The following is a 20,295-nucleotide window of genomic DNA, read 5'->3' as shown; positions in this document are numbered from 1 at the left end:
ATCTATGCTTCTTCTTTTTGGTCACCAATGCATACATTAAAAATCAAAGCCTTTAATGACTTTGCCTTTACATTGTTTTCGGTCTTTGTCATAATATACATATATATTGCATGCATATCATGTTATATATATATATATATATATGATAGAATTTAACAAGGTCATCACCAATGCACACTTTACAAACTGAAGCCTTTAATGACTTTGCTTTGCATTATTTTCTGTTTTTGTTACATTAAATATATTTAATGTAATATATATGCTATAAATATATACCATTTAACAAGGCACACCATAATGGAGTTATATAAAGAAAATTTGATGTCCCTTCCCCCAGTGGGCACAGACATGCACACACACACACATGCACATATCCTTTCCTAGGCTAGTGTACCAGCGATGATAAGCAGTTAACTCTCTGACACCTTCATTCCTGTTTCTAGAAGTAGTAAAAAATGTGTGTTTGTGTGTGTGTGTGTTTCTTCAACTTCAACAAAGTTTGGGTTTTATATACATTTAAATTCAAATTTTAATCATGACAAATATTTATTGCATGAAATTTATGTTAACATTTTAAAATATTTATGTCAATCGTCTTAACCTTCGGGCCTTATTACCCCCATTGAAAATTTTTTGACTATGCACAAGGATTTATTTCTGAGCATTCTATCCTATATGTCTGTTTTTGTGTTAATACCACACTATTTTGATTACTTTAGTTTTAAATAAATTTTGAAATCAGGAAGTTTACAAAGTGAATCTTGTTCTTTTTAAAAAAGATTGATTTTATTTTTAATTGTGTACATGTGTGTTGGTATATACATGGGAGCACAGGTGCCTGAGGAGGCCAGAGGAGACGGACCCCCTTGGAGCTGGAGTTACAGGCAGTTGTGAGCTACTCAATGTGGGTGCTGGGAACAGTTTCTACAAAAGCAGCATCGAGATTGGATTGGGATTGCATTGTATCTGTAGATCTGTCGGTACTATCTTTATTTCCACAGCATAAGCTTTACAATCCATGAACATGGGATGTCTTTCCACTTATTTGTCTCAGCATTCTGTTGTTATTTCTGGTGTCCAAATATTTTCCCTCAGTCAAATTGATCCCTTCAGAGCTTGTTTTTTCCTGAGGCCATTGTAAATTCTTTCTGTAACTTCCTTTTCATATTGCTTATTGTTAGCGTATAGGAATTCGAGTGTGTGTGTGTGTGTGTGTGTGTGTGTGTGTGTGTGTGTGTGTATTGAGTTAACATTGGTAGCTTTGCTAAGTTCATTGATTGGTCTTAACACTTCTTTTGTGTGTGAATCTTTAGGTGTATATGTGTGTGATCCTGCTATTTTTGAACAGAGATAGTTTTACTTTTTCTTTTTCCAGTCTGGTTGATATTTATTTCTTTTCTTTGCCTGATTTATCTAGTTAGTACTTCTAGTAGTATGATAAACAGCTTAGTAAAAGTTGACATTCTTGTCTTATTCCTAAGCTAATGGGAAAAACCATCAAGCTTTGGCTAGTGAGTATGAGGTTAATTGTATTCTTTTAGTCGATGGCTTCTATTCTTTTGAGGTAGTTTCATTCATTTCCTAGCATTTTTTTTTAGTTTTAAATGTTAAAAATTCCATTTATTTATGTATTTATGTATGCACAGGTGTGTGTGTGTGTGTGTGTGTGTGTGTGTGTGTGTGTGTGTGTTAGTGCATGTGTGGAGGTTCAAAGATGACTTGCAGGAGTCTGTTTTCTCTTCCATCATATGAGTCTAGGGATCAAACTCAGGTTGTCTGGCTTGGAAGCAGGAGCTTTTGCCCACTGAGCCATCTCCTTTGGTCCTACTGAGTGCTTTTTAAAATGATCAACATTAAAATTTATTGTATTTATCAAAACCTTTTTTTGGGGGGGGCAGCTGAGATAACCATGTATGTTTTCCCTGATTTTTTTTTTTTAATATACTGGACAATTCCTGCATTGTAAGATAAATTCTCACTTAGTAATGCTTTTTAATTCTTTATTGTCCCGTTGAACTCTGTTTGATAATACTTGATGGATTAATGTTGTGTGGGTATTAATCGGGAATATTATTCTGTGGTTTCTTTATCTTACTTTGCTATTAAGTGATGGTGGCTTTATAGGCTGAGTTTGGAGGTATTTTTTCCCCTCTTCTCCCTAATTTTGAGAACACTGAACATTTTTTGAGATATTTCTTGGGAATTGCTGTTAATTTTTCTTTATATATATTTGGTAGAATTTATCTGCGAACATATCTGGTCCCTGGACTTTCTTTGTTGGGGGAGTTTTTGATTACTGATTCTGTGTCCTTTTTAGTTATACTTATGCTCAAGTTTTCAAGTTCTTTATTACTGAATATCGATAGTTTGCATGTTTGTAGGTTTTTTTCCACAGATATATTTGTATCTACGTTGTTCAATTTCTTTGTATGTCTGGAGGCCAGAGTTAGACACTAGACGTCTTTCTTAACTGCTCTTCATTTCATTTTTTTTTTTGAGACAGGGTGAGTAAACCTGGAGCTTGCTGATGTGCATGGCCACACTCGACATTTTTTCTTATATGGGTGCAGAGGACCAAACTCATGCTTAAATAGCAAGCATTTTACCAACTGATCCCATTTTTTTTCTTAAAACTCATTTTAAGAGCTATATAATATTCCAGAGTATGAGCATAGCAGAGTTTATTTACTTATTTTATAAATTTTTTGTTTGTTTTTGTTTGTTTTTTTGAGACAGGGTTTCTCTGTGTAATAGTTCTGGCTGTCATGGAACTCACTCTGTAAACCAGGTTGGCCTCAAATTCACAGAGATCCGCCTACCTCTGCCTCCAAAGTGCTGGGATTAAAGGCGTGCGCCACCGCCGCCGCCGCCGCCGCCGCCGCCGCCACCACCACCACCAGGCTAATTTTAATTTTAAAAATGAAGACATATATTACACAATTTCCCCCTTCCCTATCTACTCCCTAGCCCTTCCCATGTCACCCATCACTCTCCACTCCCTCTCAAATTAGTGTCTTCTTTTTCTTTCATTATTATTGTTACATATAGACGAAGGTAAACCTATGGATAGACTCTTCTGAGTCTGTTGAGTGCTGCTTGGGTTCAGAGCTGACCGCATGGTGTTAGATAATCAATTCTTGAAGAAGACAAGGATTTTCCTGCTCTCACATTCCTTAGTTGCCTGCAGTTCTTTGTCTAGGGGTGGGGCCTATCAGAGTTCCTCCTTCCAAGTTAGCTCGTCTATTGTCTTTGTCCTGGTCTGGCTTAGACAACCATTCTATTGAGGTATCATGGTGGATGTTTCCTGTCATTTCTAGGAGTCAGTCTCACAACCGAGACTGGTCTGTCACTGGTCTTCTGGCTCTTACTCTTTCCACACCCTCATCCACAATGTCCCCAGAGCCTTGGATGCAGAAGGTGTGCTGTCGATGCATCTATTGGGACTGGGCACTACATGACCAGTTGCCCTCTGCATTTTGACTAGTTATAGTTTTCTGTGGGACTGGGCACTACATGACCAGTTGCCCTCTGCATTTTGACTAGTTATAGTTTTCTGCAATGATCTCTATCTGTTGCAAAGAGAAGCTCCATGATGAGGGATGAGAGCAATACTCACCTGTGGGTATAAGGATAAATATTTAGAATGCAGCTAGAAATTATGCTGGGTTCTCCTCAGATTCATGACCTCACTATGTGTTTAAAACAAACAATGAAAGAATCACTGGCAGTATAAGTTTGGCTGGGTCTGTAGTTCAGTTGGGAGGGTGCTTGCCTAGTATGGGTGAAGCCCTGGGTCCAGTCCCCAGGAGAATATGAACCAGATGTGGTGGCATACATCTGTAATCTCAGCACTTGAGAGTGAAGGCAAGAGATGAAGAAGTTCAAGGTTACATGTTCATACATGGGTGCATGGTAAATTTGAGGCTAGACAGTGGTGTATGAAACCCTGTGTTCTAACAAACAAAACCCCAAACACAAAACAGTATGTGGTAACTGAAAGGTTGAATTTACACTGTATGTACCTTGGTCACTTGTAAGCAATTCATTTTCTTCTATAAACCTTGGGCTGTTTAAGTAGTGAACCAGAAAGAAGTTGGTGGCTATAATTAAGAGGGCAGAAGGACAGAATGTGCCCCCATTTCTGTCCTGTCCGGATAAGGCACCTCTGGATTGGAGTACGCTGCTAGACAGTCTGTCAGGGAAGTGAGCTGTTGGCTTATGTTTTGCCCTTTATTCACACCTTCTATTTTTCTGGGCTTTGTCACTCTTTGAATGTATAAATTACAATTTAAAGCAAAGCAAATTCTCATTTAATTCTTGAAGTTTACTTATTTTGTGTGTGTATCTGTCTGTGTGCCACAGGGCTCATGTGGCAGTGGAAGGACAACTTGAGGGACTCAGTTCTTCTCCCACTTGTGTAAATTCCAGGAACAGAACTCAGGTGGTCAGTCTTGGTCAAAGCACCTTTACCCACTAGCCATGTTGATGTTGATGATGATGATGGTGATGATTTTATGTCTATCTATCTATCTATCTATCTATCTATCTATCTATCTATCTATCTATCTATCTCTACCATCTACCTACCTACCTACCTGCCTACCTATCTATCATCTTCTATACCCTTGAGTTCCAAGTCCAAGGTCTCCCCATGTTAGTTTGAAAAGTTGCCTGGGTTTATGAGGCATTTCTTGATACTTATGCTTAATATATAAAATCTGTTTCCATACATATTACATAAAAGCACATTTATATGTAATAAGCACATCTTTTTATATTAAGCATGCATCCAAAACCAAAAAACATAAGTTAATTATAAATATTGAGCAAAATCTTGGTTATCCTCACTTGCTATTTAGCAACTGGGAAAAATGGTTTTAAAATCTCCATCTGTTGGTGTTTTCTTGGGAGAGGTTGGCCATCCTGACACCTGTCTCTTTTTGTCCTGCAAGATTAAGTTAGTGGAAACGAATGATTTGTTAGCATGTGTTACCACTATTTTAGGATTACCCGAAACAGCTTCCTTCTAGTGGGTGGGAAAGGAAGTCCTCTTTGGGTTCTGAGATTCTAGCTTCTGTGCCATCTAGTTGTAAAAGCTCTGGGTGAGAATAAGAGACTTTGGGTGCCTAGTTAGTGACAGCTGTCAAAATGACATGGCCTACAATAACCTGAAAGGGATTCTCAACAAAGTGAGTATCTTTTTCAGGTTAGTCTTTGAGAGACTGTCTTGATTATCAGTTGATTGAGGATGGCTAAGCTCACTATGGGCAGCACCATCCCTAGGCAGTGGTCCTGGTCTTATAAGAAAGCTAGCTAAAAATAAGCCTGCAAGTGAGCCAGAGAGCAAGCCACTAGGCAGCATCCCTCCATGATTTCCGACTCCAGGTTCCTGCCCTGACTTTCCTCAGTGATGGACTGTGACCTGGAAGTTTAAGCCAAACAGCCTGTTCCTCCCCATGCTGCTTTTGGTCAGAGTGTTTAATGAAGGCAACAAAACGAAGGAAGAACATGGAAATGCTGCAGCTTTTTAACCACCCTTGGGACTCATCCCATTTCCATCCCATAAGAAGAGCAATATAGAATATAAAAGAGGGGCTGACAAGGTAAAGCCCCTTGCCACCAAGCCTGATGACCCGAGTTCAATCCTCAGAACCATAAGGCAGAAGGAGAGTTTACCTCTGATCTCTACGTTCACACCTCGGCATGTGCATGCCCCACTTCTTATGCAAAATAAATAAAGGTTTAGAATCAAACTCAGCATTTTTTCAATGTGGTTCTCTATGAATTGTCTGTTATTTGCCCTCTAAATAAAAAGAAGTGATTTTGATATGCCATCAGATATAATTTATTACCTTTGATACATCAGCCTTTTTTTTTTTTATAAGAGCAATTTAAGAACAGTGAAAGAAGAACAGAAAGTATCTCAGCATAGATTTTTCCATGGCCTTGTCAGCCTCAACCCTTGTAACATGGGGGAAATCCCAAGGAAAACCGATTTTCTCATTTTGGGATCAAATTTGGATTTTATTATTTTCACAGGGGATATCAAAGCCTTCCCAGTATTAGACAAAAAAAAAAAAAAAAAAAAAAAAAAAGTTCTGTGAGGCCAACTGTTTGGTGGCCCTCCCTGCCCTCAAAACAAGCCAAATCGAAGTTCAAGAACGTGTTAGTGGCCGAAGACTTGAAAGTTGAACAGTGGGGTCTTAACAGGCGGGCTGGCAGCAGCTGGGCTCAGAGCAGCTGGGCTGGCAGCAGCTGGGCTCAGAGCAGCTGGGCGGGCAGCAGTAGCAGCAGCAGGCTGGACGGCAGCAGGACTGTCCACAGTAGGAGGGGCGGCAACAGGAGGCCTGGGCATGGTGCAGCTGGCAGCAGGTTGGGGGTGTGCAGCTCACCACGCAGCAGGGGGGCAGGCAGGTGCCCTCCACGCGGCAGTCTGGGCGGCACCATCTAACGCGGCAGCTCACGCCTCCACTGCCACCCTCCTGGCCACTGCCAGTTCCACAGCAGCTGGGCTGGCAGCAGCTGGTCTGACAGCATGTGGGCTGGCAGCAGCTGGTCTGACAGCAGCTAGGTTGGCAGCAGCTGGTCTGACAGCAGCTGGGCTGGCAACAGCTGGACTGGGAGCAGCTGGGCTGGCAGCAGCTGGACTGGGAGCAGCTGGGCTGGCAGCAGCTGGAGCCACAGGTGCCACCAGTGGAGCATGTGGGAAAGCCACAGAAGCTAGTAGCGCAGCAGGCCATGGTACCAGATGTTGCTCTGTGCTGAAGGTTTCTTTGTTTGGAGAAATTTTTTGACTTTGGATGATGACAACCACTCCAGTCCTTTTATAATCCTTGGCTGGCTGCTGTTTCCCCAATTTCCAAAGTCTCTTCCTTGTTTATGTTTATATAATTTTCCTCTAAATGATAATTGTTTTTTCCCGAGTTACTTGTTCAGTCTCCTGAAAGCCTGTAAAAAGTTTATTTTATTTGGCGTTCAATTAGGGCTCTTAACTACTGGGAAGTAGTCATTAGCGTTCATTGGAAACATAAGCATGGATCACCCATATTCGCTATAATCTTCCTATTGCCAAAGGATGATTGGATAATGCTGCTCCTACTTAAGGAGAGTCAAAATTACTCAGTGTTGACCCTTGTAATTGGGTCTTGAATCTCACATGGGAGTTTAATTCCTTTGTCTGTGAAGCAAAGATGGGACCCACTGGACAGAAAAGATTCCTTCTCTGGACCTGGAAAATGTGAACGGATAGTTACTAGTAATGCTTTTTGGGCGCTTACCATGTTCCTAGAGAACCGACCGTACCTGGTAGCAAACCATTCCATTTTCCCGGCAATCCTAAGCATGGAGCTTACTGCAGCTCTCATAATGCTGGGGAGGAAACTGAGCTGTCAGCAGATCAGCTCGGTGCTTTTGTGGGAGTCCTAACAGTGGGAAGGGGTGTCTCTGACTCTTTTGGTTGCCCTTGGGACCCTTTTCCTCCTACTGGGTTGCCTCACTCGGCCCTGATGTGAGGGTTTGTGCCCAGTCTCATTGTGACTTGTTTTGCGGTCTTTGGTTGGTATTCCTGGGAGACCTGCTCTTTTCTGAAGGGAGACAGAGGACGAGTGGATCGGGGAAGAGGGAGGTGGAAGGGAGACTGGGAGGAGTGAAGGGAGAGGATGTGTTATATGAGAGAAGAATAAATTAAAAGAGGACTAACTAAATAAATTAACAGAGAGAGAGAGAGAGAGAGAGAGAGAGAGAGAGAGAGAGAGAGAGAGAGAGAGATCCTCAAGGCTACATAAAATCAAGTGGTGAATCTGAAGTCTGAGCTTCTATCATCTGACTGAGGATAAAATTTAGTTTTCTTTTTCCATTTGTGTGTGTGTGTGTGTGTGTGTGTGTGTGTGTGTGTGTGTGTGTGTATACATTCGTGTATGTGAGTGAGTGCATGCATGCACCATGGAGCTCCTGTGGAGGTCAGAAGCCAACCCCAGGTGTGGGTCCACGCCTTTCACCTTGTTTGAAACAGGCTCTCTTGTTTCCCATAGCGTGAGCCAAGCTGGGGGATCCTCTTGTCTCCAGTTCCCATCTCTCCATAGACGTTCTGAGATTACAGATCCCTCTGGGTTTATGTGGATTCTGGGGAGTCAAACTCAAGCCTTCACATTCTGTGGCAAATCTCCCCAGCTTCTTCGGTTAGCTAATGTTTCACCTTATGTGCTTGGAACATGCAGGTGTCCTGATAAAGATCTCAGGGGCTGTTTAATTCATGTTGAAATTCGAATTCAGCAGGATGCTTGGTGCTAAAGATACCGATCTCGGGTATTTGAGACGTTGTGGTACATTGTTGATAAAAGGCCCTGGAGATAATGGCATTGTGCATGGCATTATTGTTCCTGCCTTTTCAACCTTGGCACTGTTTTCAAGAACTCCCTCAGTACAAGATTTAAGTCAACTTTCATGATTACGGACTTAGGTAATTACTAACAATGAAACACAATGCTCAAGGGCCAGCAAGCTGGCTCAGCAGATAAAAGAACAGCTCACCAAGCCTGATGACCTGGGTTTGATCCCTGGGAGCCATGTGGTGGGAGGAGGAGCTAACTTCTCCTATTGCACCTCTGTGCATGTGGGTGCACACATGATACATCTAATAAAGCAGTTACAAAAATGTCACTTGAAATTTGAGAATTCTACTTTTCTGCCATAAAGTGAAGATGAATCTGAACATCCCCTTACTAACCTCAATGAAATCAAGAACACGGGATATAGCCAGACTCTGGTCCCCCCCCCCACTTGAGTCTATTTCTTCTGTATTGATTTCCATGGAAATCAAAACAGATAAAAATATTCATGATGTTTCTCTTTGTAGATTTTCTATGCTTTTTAAATACCGGGAACTTGTGTCTGTGTGTAGTGGGTAGCCATTCCAGCTTTGATCTGGAAGTTCCAACCCCCATTGAGGCTTCGGTAACTGTCATGCCTACAAGGCAGGGCCAACAGAGGACCCTGAAGACCCGAGATCTGGATGCTCGAGCTCTCTTGGTTCCTGGACCCTGGATGCTGGAGGTAGATGGAGCAGAGTTCTCCAGAGAACACCGCTGGACTGTGCCACACCCTTCCCAGACCCTGTAAACTATCCCTTCACTTGTAAGTCACCCCACAAAATAAACCTCCCTTTTAACTACGTGGAGTGGCCTTAATAATTTCACCAATATCTGTGTCTTACTGGAAACTCAGGTGTCTGGACATTGATGTTATAAAAATTATCCTGCTTATTCTCTTACATTGTCACAACTTCATTTTGGAGGGCCCAGACCACTCCTGTATGGTAAGAACAAGGGACTTTTGGACTTTTATTTTTGAATACTTGACCCTCTGCTTAAGAGTGGTACTGACGTTTGAGTGGTTTCTGTGTAAGACAGCATAGTCCGGGTTCTGGGGGGGGGGGGTTCTCCAACTTTCTTCATCCTCATTTCACTGATGCTCTGAACCAGTCTGATCTAATTCTCTTTTACAGTTCTGAAGGATAAAGTGTGGTGGTTGATACACCAGCCAAGTGAATGCACCATTCCTGCCCAGGGCATCCATGCTTCTGTACTTTGTATTTTATCACAGGGACCTCAACCAGGCAACAAACAAGCCTCAAAGACTTCCTCTCATCCCCAACTTTCTAGCCTTAACCAAGTAAGAAGGTCCTTCTTGAGTTTTCTAAATACCAACCTATTTATTTGGATGCTTCTGAGGTGAAGTCCTTCTAAGTAAAAGATGCCTCAACTTTTAACTTTTTATCCAGTTGGAGACAGGAGACCTACATATTAGGATATGGATATTGACCATGTTGTAAGCCCATTAAGCACAGGTGTATAGGTTGTGCCTGGATGTGGGGCTGTGTTCACACAGAAGAAAGTGTGTACCATTCTTCATGCCAATGTACTGTAGGTCTGATGAGCTGTGTTCCCTGGGTATATGTTGACTTCAAAGTGGTGTTTTTCTAATTGTTATGAAGTTGTACTAGGGGAGGCCTTCTTTACTGTTTTACAAATTGATGTAAAACTCATATATCATGAAAGAACCATTTTAAAATGTACAGTAAGGTGATATTTAGTGCATTTTGTGTATGTGTGTGTCTTGTGGTTCATGTGCACAGGAGCATGTGGGTGCACACTCCTCAGTGTGTGCACATGGAGAAGGCCGGGGAGGATATGAGCAATCTTCCTCTATTGCTCTCATCATCATCATCATCATCATCATCGGTGCATGTGCAGGTGTGCACAGGCCATGGGGTGCATGTTGAAGTAAGAGAACAACTTTGTGGCATCTGTTCTTTTCTTCCATCTTCACATGGATTCTGGGGATAAAACTCAGGTGGTCAGATTTTTGTGACACCAAGCCACCTTTGCTGGCTCCTCCGTTTTGTTGTTGAGACAAGATCTCTCAGTGAATCTGAAGCTCTCTGCATGTTGACTAGCTAGATGGCCAGAGTGTTCCTGGGGTCTGCCTGTCTCAACTTCCCCAGTGCTGGTGATACCAGCATGCACGGCCATGCCTGGCTTTTCATATGGGCACCGGGGATTTGAACTCAGGTCCTCTTCCTTTCACAGCAAACACCCTTACTCACTGTGCCATCTTCTCAACCTCATGGTACATTTTAGACCTCTGATGGCCAATCTCTTTAATCACCCCTGAAGAATACCCTATAACCTTTAAACAATCACTTGCTAAATGCTGCTAGTCATGACCTGTAGTTCACCACGTTGATTCTATGACCAAAGATTTTATCCCATGGAATGGAAGCTCCATTGTGCAGCTTTTGTTTTGGACTTGTTTTACTTTAGAAACATCTTTTGGAGATTAGAACAAGAATGGTGATAAGATGAGACCAACATTGTGCTCTGTGTTCTGCCTCGCAGCACTTGAGAGGATTGTATAGGTACAAAAATACAGGTTAGTAGACTGATATGTTCTTTCATCATTTTTCAAAGTACATATTGAGGATCACTAGTTACAAGACACTAACAGGCAAGATAACAACAGCAAACATCCTAGCTTCCTCAGTTTGGGCATGATGGATAGAGACGGTCTTATTGAGGTCATTATGCCTTAATGTTCCAAGGCAACTTATAAAATCTTCAAAATTTCAGCTGTCCAGGTTTGAGTTGCTGCTACTACAATAAAAACACTCTGACCAAAAGCGACCGGAGGAAGGAAAGTGTTTATTTCTGTTTATACTTTCAAGTCACAGTCTATCCCTGAGGGAAGTCAGGACAGGAACTGAGGCAGAAATTGTGGAGGAACAAACCAAGTCGCTTCCTGGCTCACTCTCAGCTTATCTCAGCTTGCTTTTATTTTCTTTTGGTTCTGGGTTGTTATTTTTATCTAATTCTTTTTAGTTTTTGAAAATTTCATATATGAATATTAGAGTATTGTATTAACATCATATCTATCCCTCCTCTTCTCTCCTCCAACTCCTCTCATGCCCCACCCCCTCAAATTCATAACCTCTTTTCTTAAAAATAATGTCTCTCTTACTGAGTTGAGTCTCTTTAGTGCTGCTGGCATGTGCTTGTGTGCAGGGCTGATCACTTGGGATTGGATGACATATAAGGTATAAGGGAATTATCCCCAAAGAAAACTATTCTTTCTTTCTCTCAGGAGCCATTGATTGCTTATACTCTTTATCTAGGGGGGGAATATTGAGAACTTTTCCCTATCTAGAATTAATACCCAGAATATATAAAGAACTAAGAAAACAAATAATCCAATTAAAAAATGGACTAAAGATCTGAACAGAGAGCTCTCAAAAGTAGAATTTTATTTGGCTAAAAAATATCTTTAAAAGTATTCAACGTCTGTAGCAATTAGGGAAAAACAAATTAAAACTACTTTGATATTTTCATCTTGCCCCACTCAGAACAGCTAAGATCAAGAAAATAATTGACAAGTGCTGTTGAGGACGAAGGGAAAGGGAACCTTTATACATTTTTGGTGGGACTGCAGTCTGGCTCAGCTTGTGCTCTTACACAGCCCAGGACCACCTGCCTAGGGGTGGTAGCACCCACAGTGGGCTGAAGCCTCCTACATCAATTAGCAATCAAGAGAATTCCTTACAGGCATACCCACAGGCCAATCTGATCAAGGCCTTTCTTCATTTGAGGGTCCCTCTTCTCAGGTGACTCTAGAGTGTGTGAGGGTGACATTACAAACTAACCAAGACAACAATAAAGCATATAATATTATTAGATCATTGGGTTCTTTCCCTCTTCCAATGTCTGAGGATAAGGCCAGCATGTCGCCTGTTCATTTGATGATCTACACATCTGAATGGGACATCCCCCAGTTTTCAGATGAGAAATGGATGCTCAGGCGAGTGAAGTGACTTACTCAGTAGTCATGGGTCATGGCTTACAAGCTGTGGCTAGAAACATCTAGTGCTGTTACTTTGCCGTCTTGAGTTTATGGTCTTTCATTTTGCATTACACCTTAGTACCCCTTTGATGTCTGAAAGCATCATCTGTAGAGTCACACGTGAGTGACTGGATGTGCTTGGCAATGCCTCAGACACCCAAATGACACAAACTTCCTATTGTAAAATGGACCTTTTGGAATACCAGGACCACTTCGTTCAGGTAAGGGTCCTCATGGTTGTTGTGTTTTTTAGTGATGTATTTTGGTTGCAGAAATAATAGACCATTTAGTAGGAAACAAAGAAAAAGGATTATTGAAAGAACAAGCATAGTTAAAGAAAAAAAATGCTGTAGTGCCATGTTGAGACTTTGAAAAATTCCAGTCCCCACTATTATTAACAAATTCCAAAGGAAAGAAAGCAGTGACAATAACTTCTTACCATTGAAGAGATCAAATACTTTTTATTAAGTACAAGTCCCAATAAGCTACTGAAGTATTTCTGGTGATACTTATGGTGATGTATTACACCCCCCCTCTCCACATTGTAGGGCGTTTGTCGGTGTTCAAGCCAGCAGAGACGTTGGCTCTTTCACAGCAAATGACTTTACCTCCTGGAAAATTCTGTAGCTGGGACAGTAGCTGAGTTATCAATACTGAAGGTTTCTAGGGTTATAGCTGGTTCATTTTGAAGTGTCATCCTCTCAGGATTCTTGTCAGAAGATTTTCAACAGCTGGGCTCAGAGCAGGTGGGCGGGCAGCAGTAGCAGCAGCAGGCTGGACGGCAGCAGGACTGTCCACAGTAGGAGGGGCGGCAACAGGAGGCCTGGGCATGGTGCAGCTGGCAGCAGGTTGGGGGTGTGCAGCTCACCACGCAGCAGGGGGGCAGGCAGGTGCCCTCCACGCGGCAGTCTGGGCGGCACCATCTAACGCGGCAGCTCACGCCTCCACTGCCACCCTCCTGGCCACTGCCAGTTCCACAGCAGCTGGGCTGGCAGCAGCTGGGCTGGCAACAGCTGGACTGGGAGCAGCTGGGCTGGCAACAGCTGGGCTGGCAGCAGCTGGGCTGGCAGCAGCTAGAGCCACAGGTGCCACCAGTGGTGCATGTGGGAAAGCCACAGAAGCTAGTAGCGCAGCAGGCCATGGTGTCTGGTGTTGGTTTGAGAGCTGTGAAGTTGAGATGAGTTTCTGGATTCTGGCTGCTTGTTCCAGCTGGGGCCTTTTATAAGGCTTGGGCAGTCGCTCTGTGACAGGTAGCATTTTTATCTTGTTACTCTTAAAACCAGATTTTCTGGGGCCCCTGAGTTACTTTAAACATATTTTAAATTGGGTGTTTCCTTGTTGCTCAGCTAATGCTCATCATATATGTTCATCTGAGGTAGACATGTTAAATGCTTTATGTCCAAACAGAGTCGTGATTTCCACTTGAGTCTTGGCCTCAGTTTTGTGTTTGTGGTCATGGCACCTGACAAGGTGACTCTCACCTGTAATTACGATGACAGAGACATACTCACCAAATCTCAAATATACAGAAAAGGACCATTGATCCTGGGTTGTCCTTCAAGAAGACTATCTTTATGGTTCTGTTTTTTATTTTATTGCTAATATCACTGTTTCTACATCATTGTGTAGAAAGTTACACATAGAAAGATAAGTTACACATTAAAAGGAATTCACAGATATCTCCAGATATTTTTTGTATGATTTCTGTGAGCTCTTCTAAGCTTAAGACATTAATATTTGAGGACTCATTTGTCACTCAGGAGAATAAATGGAACAAAACTTGCAGCACTCCAATTTAATTTAAAGAAGAGGCTAAAATTTGCAATCAGTGAGTGGGGAAAAGCACCCACAAAGCAGTCAAGAGAAACCTATGCTTCCTTATGATAGTTTAAAATTGATGCTATGTGGATCATTTGGACAGTGTTCCCCAAAGGCTTTCAGTTGATGTCATTTTATGTTATTACACCATATGCCCTGCAAAAAGGGTATTGAGCCAAATGGGACAGCAGCCTAATTTACAAAGAGGAGTCAAGGAGACGAAAGGAATCAGGAAATACAGTCTCTCTGGTTCATAATGTTTGTAAGAGAGATTAAAAAGGGGTTATCAATATGTGTTAGTAGGTACAAAAGCAAAATTTTAGGATAAATCTTAGCAAACGAAAAGTTAAAACCATTTCTGGTATTCGACAAAAACAACGTGATTTTTCTGCTGTATGTTTAGGGTTACATGAGGGACATGAAAAACGTAGAGTGACCAAGAGTCATTGTTGCTTCAGTGGTGGGCTTGTTAATCCTACGCATATGAATGCAAACACAAAGATGGCTTTTATGAGATGGAGATACTATTTTGGACAGTGGTAAGATTATGTTGGAATATTGTTCATGCTAGTTTCAGTAAAGATGTACGCTCTCTGGTAACCATGGTGATAGGCATGAAGTTGAAAATAGTTACATGTAATCATTGAATAATGGAAAGAAAAAACAATAACCCATTTTTTGACCACTTGACATTTTAGGTGTAGAAAACAATACTGTTTTTAATGTGAGTGTCACAAGCTTGTTTAGTTCTACTAGTCACAGAACACTGAAGGGTTATAAAGAAAAAGAATAATTATCTGCCTCATATTTTGCTCTGGTGCGCAAAGCTGTGGCATATCAATAGGATTGATCAATTAAAGGAATTAGTTAAGAAACAGAGTCATTCATTCTCAAAGTCCTAGACCAGAACATTGGTGTTGTGGTAGGCATGAGTTTTCATTTTACCTCAGCATCAATTGTTGAAAGAACATTGTGATCTGGGAACAGAGAAATTCGTAGACATTAAATGAGCACTTGTCCACACAGAGAGAAGAGATGGGTGTGATGGTCTCCTCTACTTTTCCTAGACCAGTTTTTTTTTTTTTTAATTTTATGACATGCTGCTTTCCAGGTTCAGTGTGTTTCAGTAAAACTCGTTGTGTACTGCCTTTACTTTAAATACTTCAAGAATATAAACATGAGGTGTTGTGTAGGCTATACTACAGAATAAGAATCTGAAACACAAAGCAAAGAAGCATAACTATGTTAAAATCCTTTTAAGCATTTTTAGCCCAGAGTTGAAATAAGTCACATTTGCTTTCTAGTTGTTTCTTGTCTCCCACTTTAAATTTAATGTACCTGGTTTTCTGTGTGTGTCACCTTCATTCTCTCTCTCTCTCTCTCTCTCTCTCTCTCTCTCTCTCTCTCTCTCTCTCTCTCTCTCTCTCCTTCCCTCCCTCTTTCTCTGTGTATGTGTGAACATACGTGTTTGTGTGTGTGCATGAATAGGGAAGCCAGAACTCAACCTTGGCTGTCATCCTCAGGAGCTGTCCATGTTATTTATTTATTTTTTTTTGAGACAAAGTCCCTCCTGGGGATCTGGGGCTTGCTGATTAGGCTGTATCTCTCCCTGGCACTGGAACCGCAAGCCTGTACTACCATGTCTGACTTTTTCCACAGGTGTTTAGGAGTTGAACTCTTGTTCTCGCTCTTGCGTGGCACTTTTACTGATTGAGCCTTCTTCTTGTCGTCATTAAAAAGCTCCCACCACCAGCACCAGCTTCTGTCCTGCCATGTATGGACCCAAGTCTTGAAACGGCTCCTTAGCGCTTACTTACAAACTCCATTGGCTGACAGGCAAAGTATGATAAGTCTCTAAACAGTCCTTCCACGGCGGCTCCTCACATATCCAGTGCTGTAGCCAAAATGTATGGATGACCCTTGAGGCACTTCCCTCCATACCTTTGTCTAGACTGCTTCCACTGATGAGAAAGCTGCTCTCCTTCTAATCTGGGCAACAAAACCTTAACTCATAGAAGATACTAACATTTTTCAAACTTTCTTTCTAAACAATAGTAATGTCTTTGTGGATACTATATGACATATACATCTCATTTCTCATATTCTATTTAATTGTGTCAAAGTAGTTATGACTCATCTCCCCAGAGGCTTTTAATGAAAGAAAAAAAATAAGCTGGAGAGATGGCTCAGTGGTTAGGAGCACTGGTTGCTCTTCCAGAGGATCTGGGTTCAATTCTCAACACTAACAGGGCAGCTCATCACCACCTGTAACTCTAGTTCCAAGGAATCCCATACCCTCTTCTGACCTCTGAAACACCAGGCGCGCGTGCACGTGCACACTCACACTTGCAGGCACACACACACACACACACACACACACACACACACACACACACACGATGAATAGACATACACATAGGCAAAACATCCAAACACATGAAATAAAAGCAGTAAAAAATAAAAGGACATACTTTAATTTTGCTTTTTCTTCATGATTATTACATGTATACACACACAAATAAATAAACACAACTTCATGTGTTGCTCATGTGTATATGTTTTAGAGATGACCACTTGATATTGAATAACCAATAGGGGGCTTGTCCATGGGAAGGACTGATTCCTCTCTCTTTTAGTAGTAGTCACTAATTGCCTATAACTTTTCATTTAGGCGTGGGAACTTGTGAGGTTTTTGAGGGAAAGCTTTTTAAAACCTCAGTTGAATGTTTCTCATGGCCTATGCAGTCTGTGGTAAGCAACCAGAATTTCTTTGAGACCTAATTTTTAAAAAAGCTTGAAGAAGATGGACTCCCCTCCTCTGGTAGGCTGCCCGTGCTCCAGCGGATGGCCCTGTACCTATGCAGATAAATGCAGCACTAATGGGACTCAGTGAGTTACCGAAAAACAGGTGTGAAGCTGTAAGAGGGTCATGGTTGTGGGGAGGGGAGGATGATCTGGAATTGAAGGGGGAGTGTGGGATATAGATGTGATCAACGTAAATTGTACATGTGCAGAAAATTCTCAAAGAATAAATTAAAATAATTTAAAAGGCACAAGTAAGTAAGAGCAAAGCAATGATTTGTGGGGCCAAAGAAGAGAAATTTATTAAAAAAAAAAAATCTTCAAAAAGACCTTAGACCCAAGAAGGAGAGAAGGACAAAGACTGCTAAAAAGAGTCGCACAAGCCTTCATGGCAGGCTCCCGGCCTCCATTCACAAGCTGGTTGATTTAGGGCATAAGTGGCTCAGGGTAGGAGGTTAGAGAGAGAAAAATAGGAACACGACTATTTTCCAAAGGGCGGCTGCCTGCCCCAGGTGCTCAGCTCACTGCTCAGCAGCAGGTGTTGCAGGGGGAGGTCCTGCAGGTGGTGCGGCAGGGGGCAGGCTGGCAGCAGGGGGGCCTGCAGCAGGGAGCCTGCACAGAGATGGGCTGGCAGCAGGTGGAGGCCCAGCAGCAGGGTCTGCAGACCACAGCTGTGCAAGAGGTGGGGCAGCAGGTGATGGGGCGGCAGCAGCCCTGCTGCAGGCTGCAGGGGTCACAGCAGATGGGGCGGCGGCAGGGCTCGCAGATGGGCCTGGTGTAGTGGGGCACGCAGGTCACAGGGCGGCACACTGTGGTCTGGCAGGACACTGGGCGGCAGCAGCAGGGGTCTCTGCAGCAGCAGGGCTGGCAGCAGCCTCCACAGCTCTGGGAGGAGAAGGATCCACAGCAGGAGCCGGTCATGGTGGGTGTCTGGGCTGGAGTGGGGCTGAGATGTGGAGAGCGGATGGGTGTTCTCAGGTGTGATGTCTCTTCTGGGTCAGGTCCCTTTATATACCTGACTGGGAGCTGATGACCCCTCTTGTTTATCTTTTGACTAATTAAGTCAACTTCTGTTTGAGTAATGGTTGAGTCATGGTCTCATTAAATGATTCTTACTACATCTCTAAATATGAACATCTTACACTCACTGTTCATTGTGAAAACTTGAAAATCACAGACATGAGATGACGGAGTGCCATTTGGACAGAAAATGTGCAGGTTTATGGAGTGGAGTGTGACGTTGTGGTACACTCACCCACCGCGTATTGATCAATCCAGGAGGCAACCTGGCATCGTCCTCTCAGACATTTCTCATTCCATTGTGCTGAAAACATTCCTAATTCTGTCTTCTAGTTTTGATGATGCAATATTGTTAATTATAGCCACACTTTGTGTGATGGAACACCAGCACTTTCCTATCTGACTGTGATTTTACCTGTGGACCAATCTCCCCCAGCTCCTCCCGCCGTCTCTTTGGGCTCATTTCAAGTATCAGCAATTAAGGTAAACCTGGAGCACATGGCTACAAAAGAACTCAGTTTTCAACATAATTGAGTAGAGTGAGGTACACAGATTGTTGACTGGATTCTACCCCAGAAGAATCTGTCTGTAAACGACACAGACACTAAGCATGTTGATTTAAGAGATTCATTAAGAATACATTTATTTACCATTAGGTGTAAGATACTATAAATTCTTTTGCTAGAACAGCAGCTCATATACAGAAAAATCAAAAGGCAACTTTTAGATGTGTTTGATTGTATTTTCTACACACGAGTGTTCTGCCTGTATGCATATATATGCACCATGTACATGCCTCATCCTCTCAGAGGTCAGAAGAGGGCATTGGGTGCCCTGGAACTGCAGTTACAGATAGCTCTGAGTCACCACATGGGTGGTGGGAATTGAACTTGGGTCTTCTGCTAGTAGCAAGTGTTCTTAAATACTGAGCTATTTCTGTAGTCTTCCAAACTTTATTTTTGTTAATATTATTATTGTATTGCATTAATATATTGTAAATGTATTAAAAGAAAGCATCTAAGGTCACTGTGTGCATCTTTATTTTCTCTAGTTCAGGATATGTTCAACTCTGATGCTTCTGGTCACAGGGAACTAATTTTTATCTCTAAATCAGATTTTGTTTGTTTGAGGCAGGGATTCATTATATAGCCCAGGCTTGTCTTGAATTTATGATCCTCCTGCCCCAGCTACCCAAGGGTGAGATTACAGATGTACAACATTATGCCTAACTGGAAATGTGGCTTTTGTATGCATGTGTTGGTGTATGTAGGAGCACATGTTGACATGTGTGTATGTGTATGCAGGGGCACTTGCAGAAGCCAAATGTCCATGTTTTCCTCTCCATGCTTCACTTTACTTTTTGAGACACGACCTTTTACCTGAACCTGAACTTCACTAATCCTATCAAATCATCTGGCCATCAAACTCCAGGGGCCAACCTGTTCCACTTCCTCCCAAGGCTGGAGATGCACAGCTCTTACGTCGGTGCTGGAGGTCCAAACTCAGATATCAGTGCTGGTGTGGCAAGTACTTTACTCACAGAGCCCTCTCCCCAGCCCAAATGCTGTGGGGAGATTCTCCCTCCCCCTTTGATACCCTATGACTATCATCAAGTGAAATGGTGGAAGTTTTCTTACTCTAGACTGCAAAGGTATTATTCAATATGACTTTTGGGGCAGGGGGCACAAAGGAAGGCTCCCCCATATTTGTAATATTGTAGCTCTGCTCAAGACACACTGGGCAGGCTGCTTCATGAAGGGCCTCCTAATTTGCCAGCTTTGCGAACCTTCCTGAAACTTTGCAGGCATCACCTAGATTATTTTAGAATCTCTCTCTCTCTCTCTCTCTCTCTCTCTCTCTCTCTCTCTCTCTCTCTCTCTCTCTCTCTCTCTCACACACACACACACACACACACACACACACACACACACACAAGTGTGCCTCAGGCTCCAGTATCTAAAGTCACCTCAATGGTAATTAAAACCTAATTTTACTACTTTTAAAGGAACTGTAGTACCATTGGTAACACACTTGCCTGATACTCACAAAGCCTTGGGGTTGATCCCCAGGGCCACATATACTAGGCACAGTGGTACACAGCTATATCCTCATGCATGGGAAGTGGAGACGAAAGGATCTGGAATCCAAAGTAATCTTAGGCTACATAGCAAGTTCAAAGCCAGCATGGGCTATGTGAGACACTATCTCAAAAGGAAAAAAAAAAGGCGGATTAACTATTTCCACAACCAGGGAGATAGAGGAGGG

The 20,295-nt window shown here is 42.4% G+C and overlaps 3 protein-coding genes across 3 annotated transcripts; all 3 read right to left on the bottom strand.

The window, feature by feature from the left end:
* Positions 1-6,075: 6,075 nt before the first annotated feature.
* Positions 6,076-6,781, bottom strand: LOC114706989 (keratin, high-sulfur matrix protein, B2A-like). The gene has a single exon (XM_028889568.2). The coding sequence runs from the start codon at positions 6,738-6,740 to the stop codon at positions 6,204-6,206; it is 537 nt and encodes a 178-aa protein (XP_028745401.2). The 5' UTR covers positions 6,741-6,781; the 3' UTR covers positions 6,076-6,203.
* A 6,044-nt stretch (positions 6,782-12,825) lies between these two features.
* Positions 12,826-13,571, bottom strand: LOC114707012 (keratin-associated protein 9-3). Its single transcript, XM_028889601.2, has one exon. The coding sequence runs from the start codon at positions 13,529-13,531 to the stop codon at positions 13,115-13,117; it is 417 nt and encodes a 138-aa protein (XP_028745434.1). The 5' UTR covers positions 13,532-13,571; the 3' UTR covers positions 12,826-13,114.
* A 3,724-nt stretch (positions 13,572-17,295) lies between these two features.
* Positions 17,296-17,979, bottom strand: LOC114707013 (keratin-associated protein 2-1-like). Its single transcript, XM_028889602.2, has one exon. It carries the CDS (start codon positions 17,929-17,931, stop codon positions 17,539-17,541), a length of 393 nt encoding a protein of 130 aa, XP_028745435.1. The 5' UTR covers positions 17,932-17,979; the 3' UTR covers positions 17,296-17,538.
* Positions 17,980-20,295: the final 2,316 nt, after the last annotated feature.

Source organism: Peromyscus leucopus, chromosome 8b (genome assembly GCF_004664715.2).
Source record: "Peromyscus leucopus breed LL Stock chromosome 8b, UCI_PerLeu_2.1, whole genome shotgun sequence".
Classification (NCBI taxonomy): domain Eukaryota; kingdom Metazoa; phylum Chordata; class Mammalia; order Rodentia; family Cricetidae; genus Peromyscus; species Peromyscus leucopus.
Note: the sequence above shows the minus strand (reverse complement) of the source record. Positions and strands in the feature narration are given on the sequence as shown.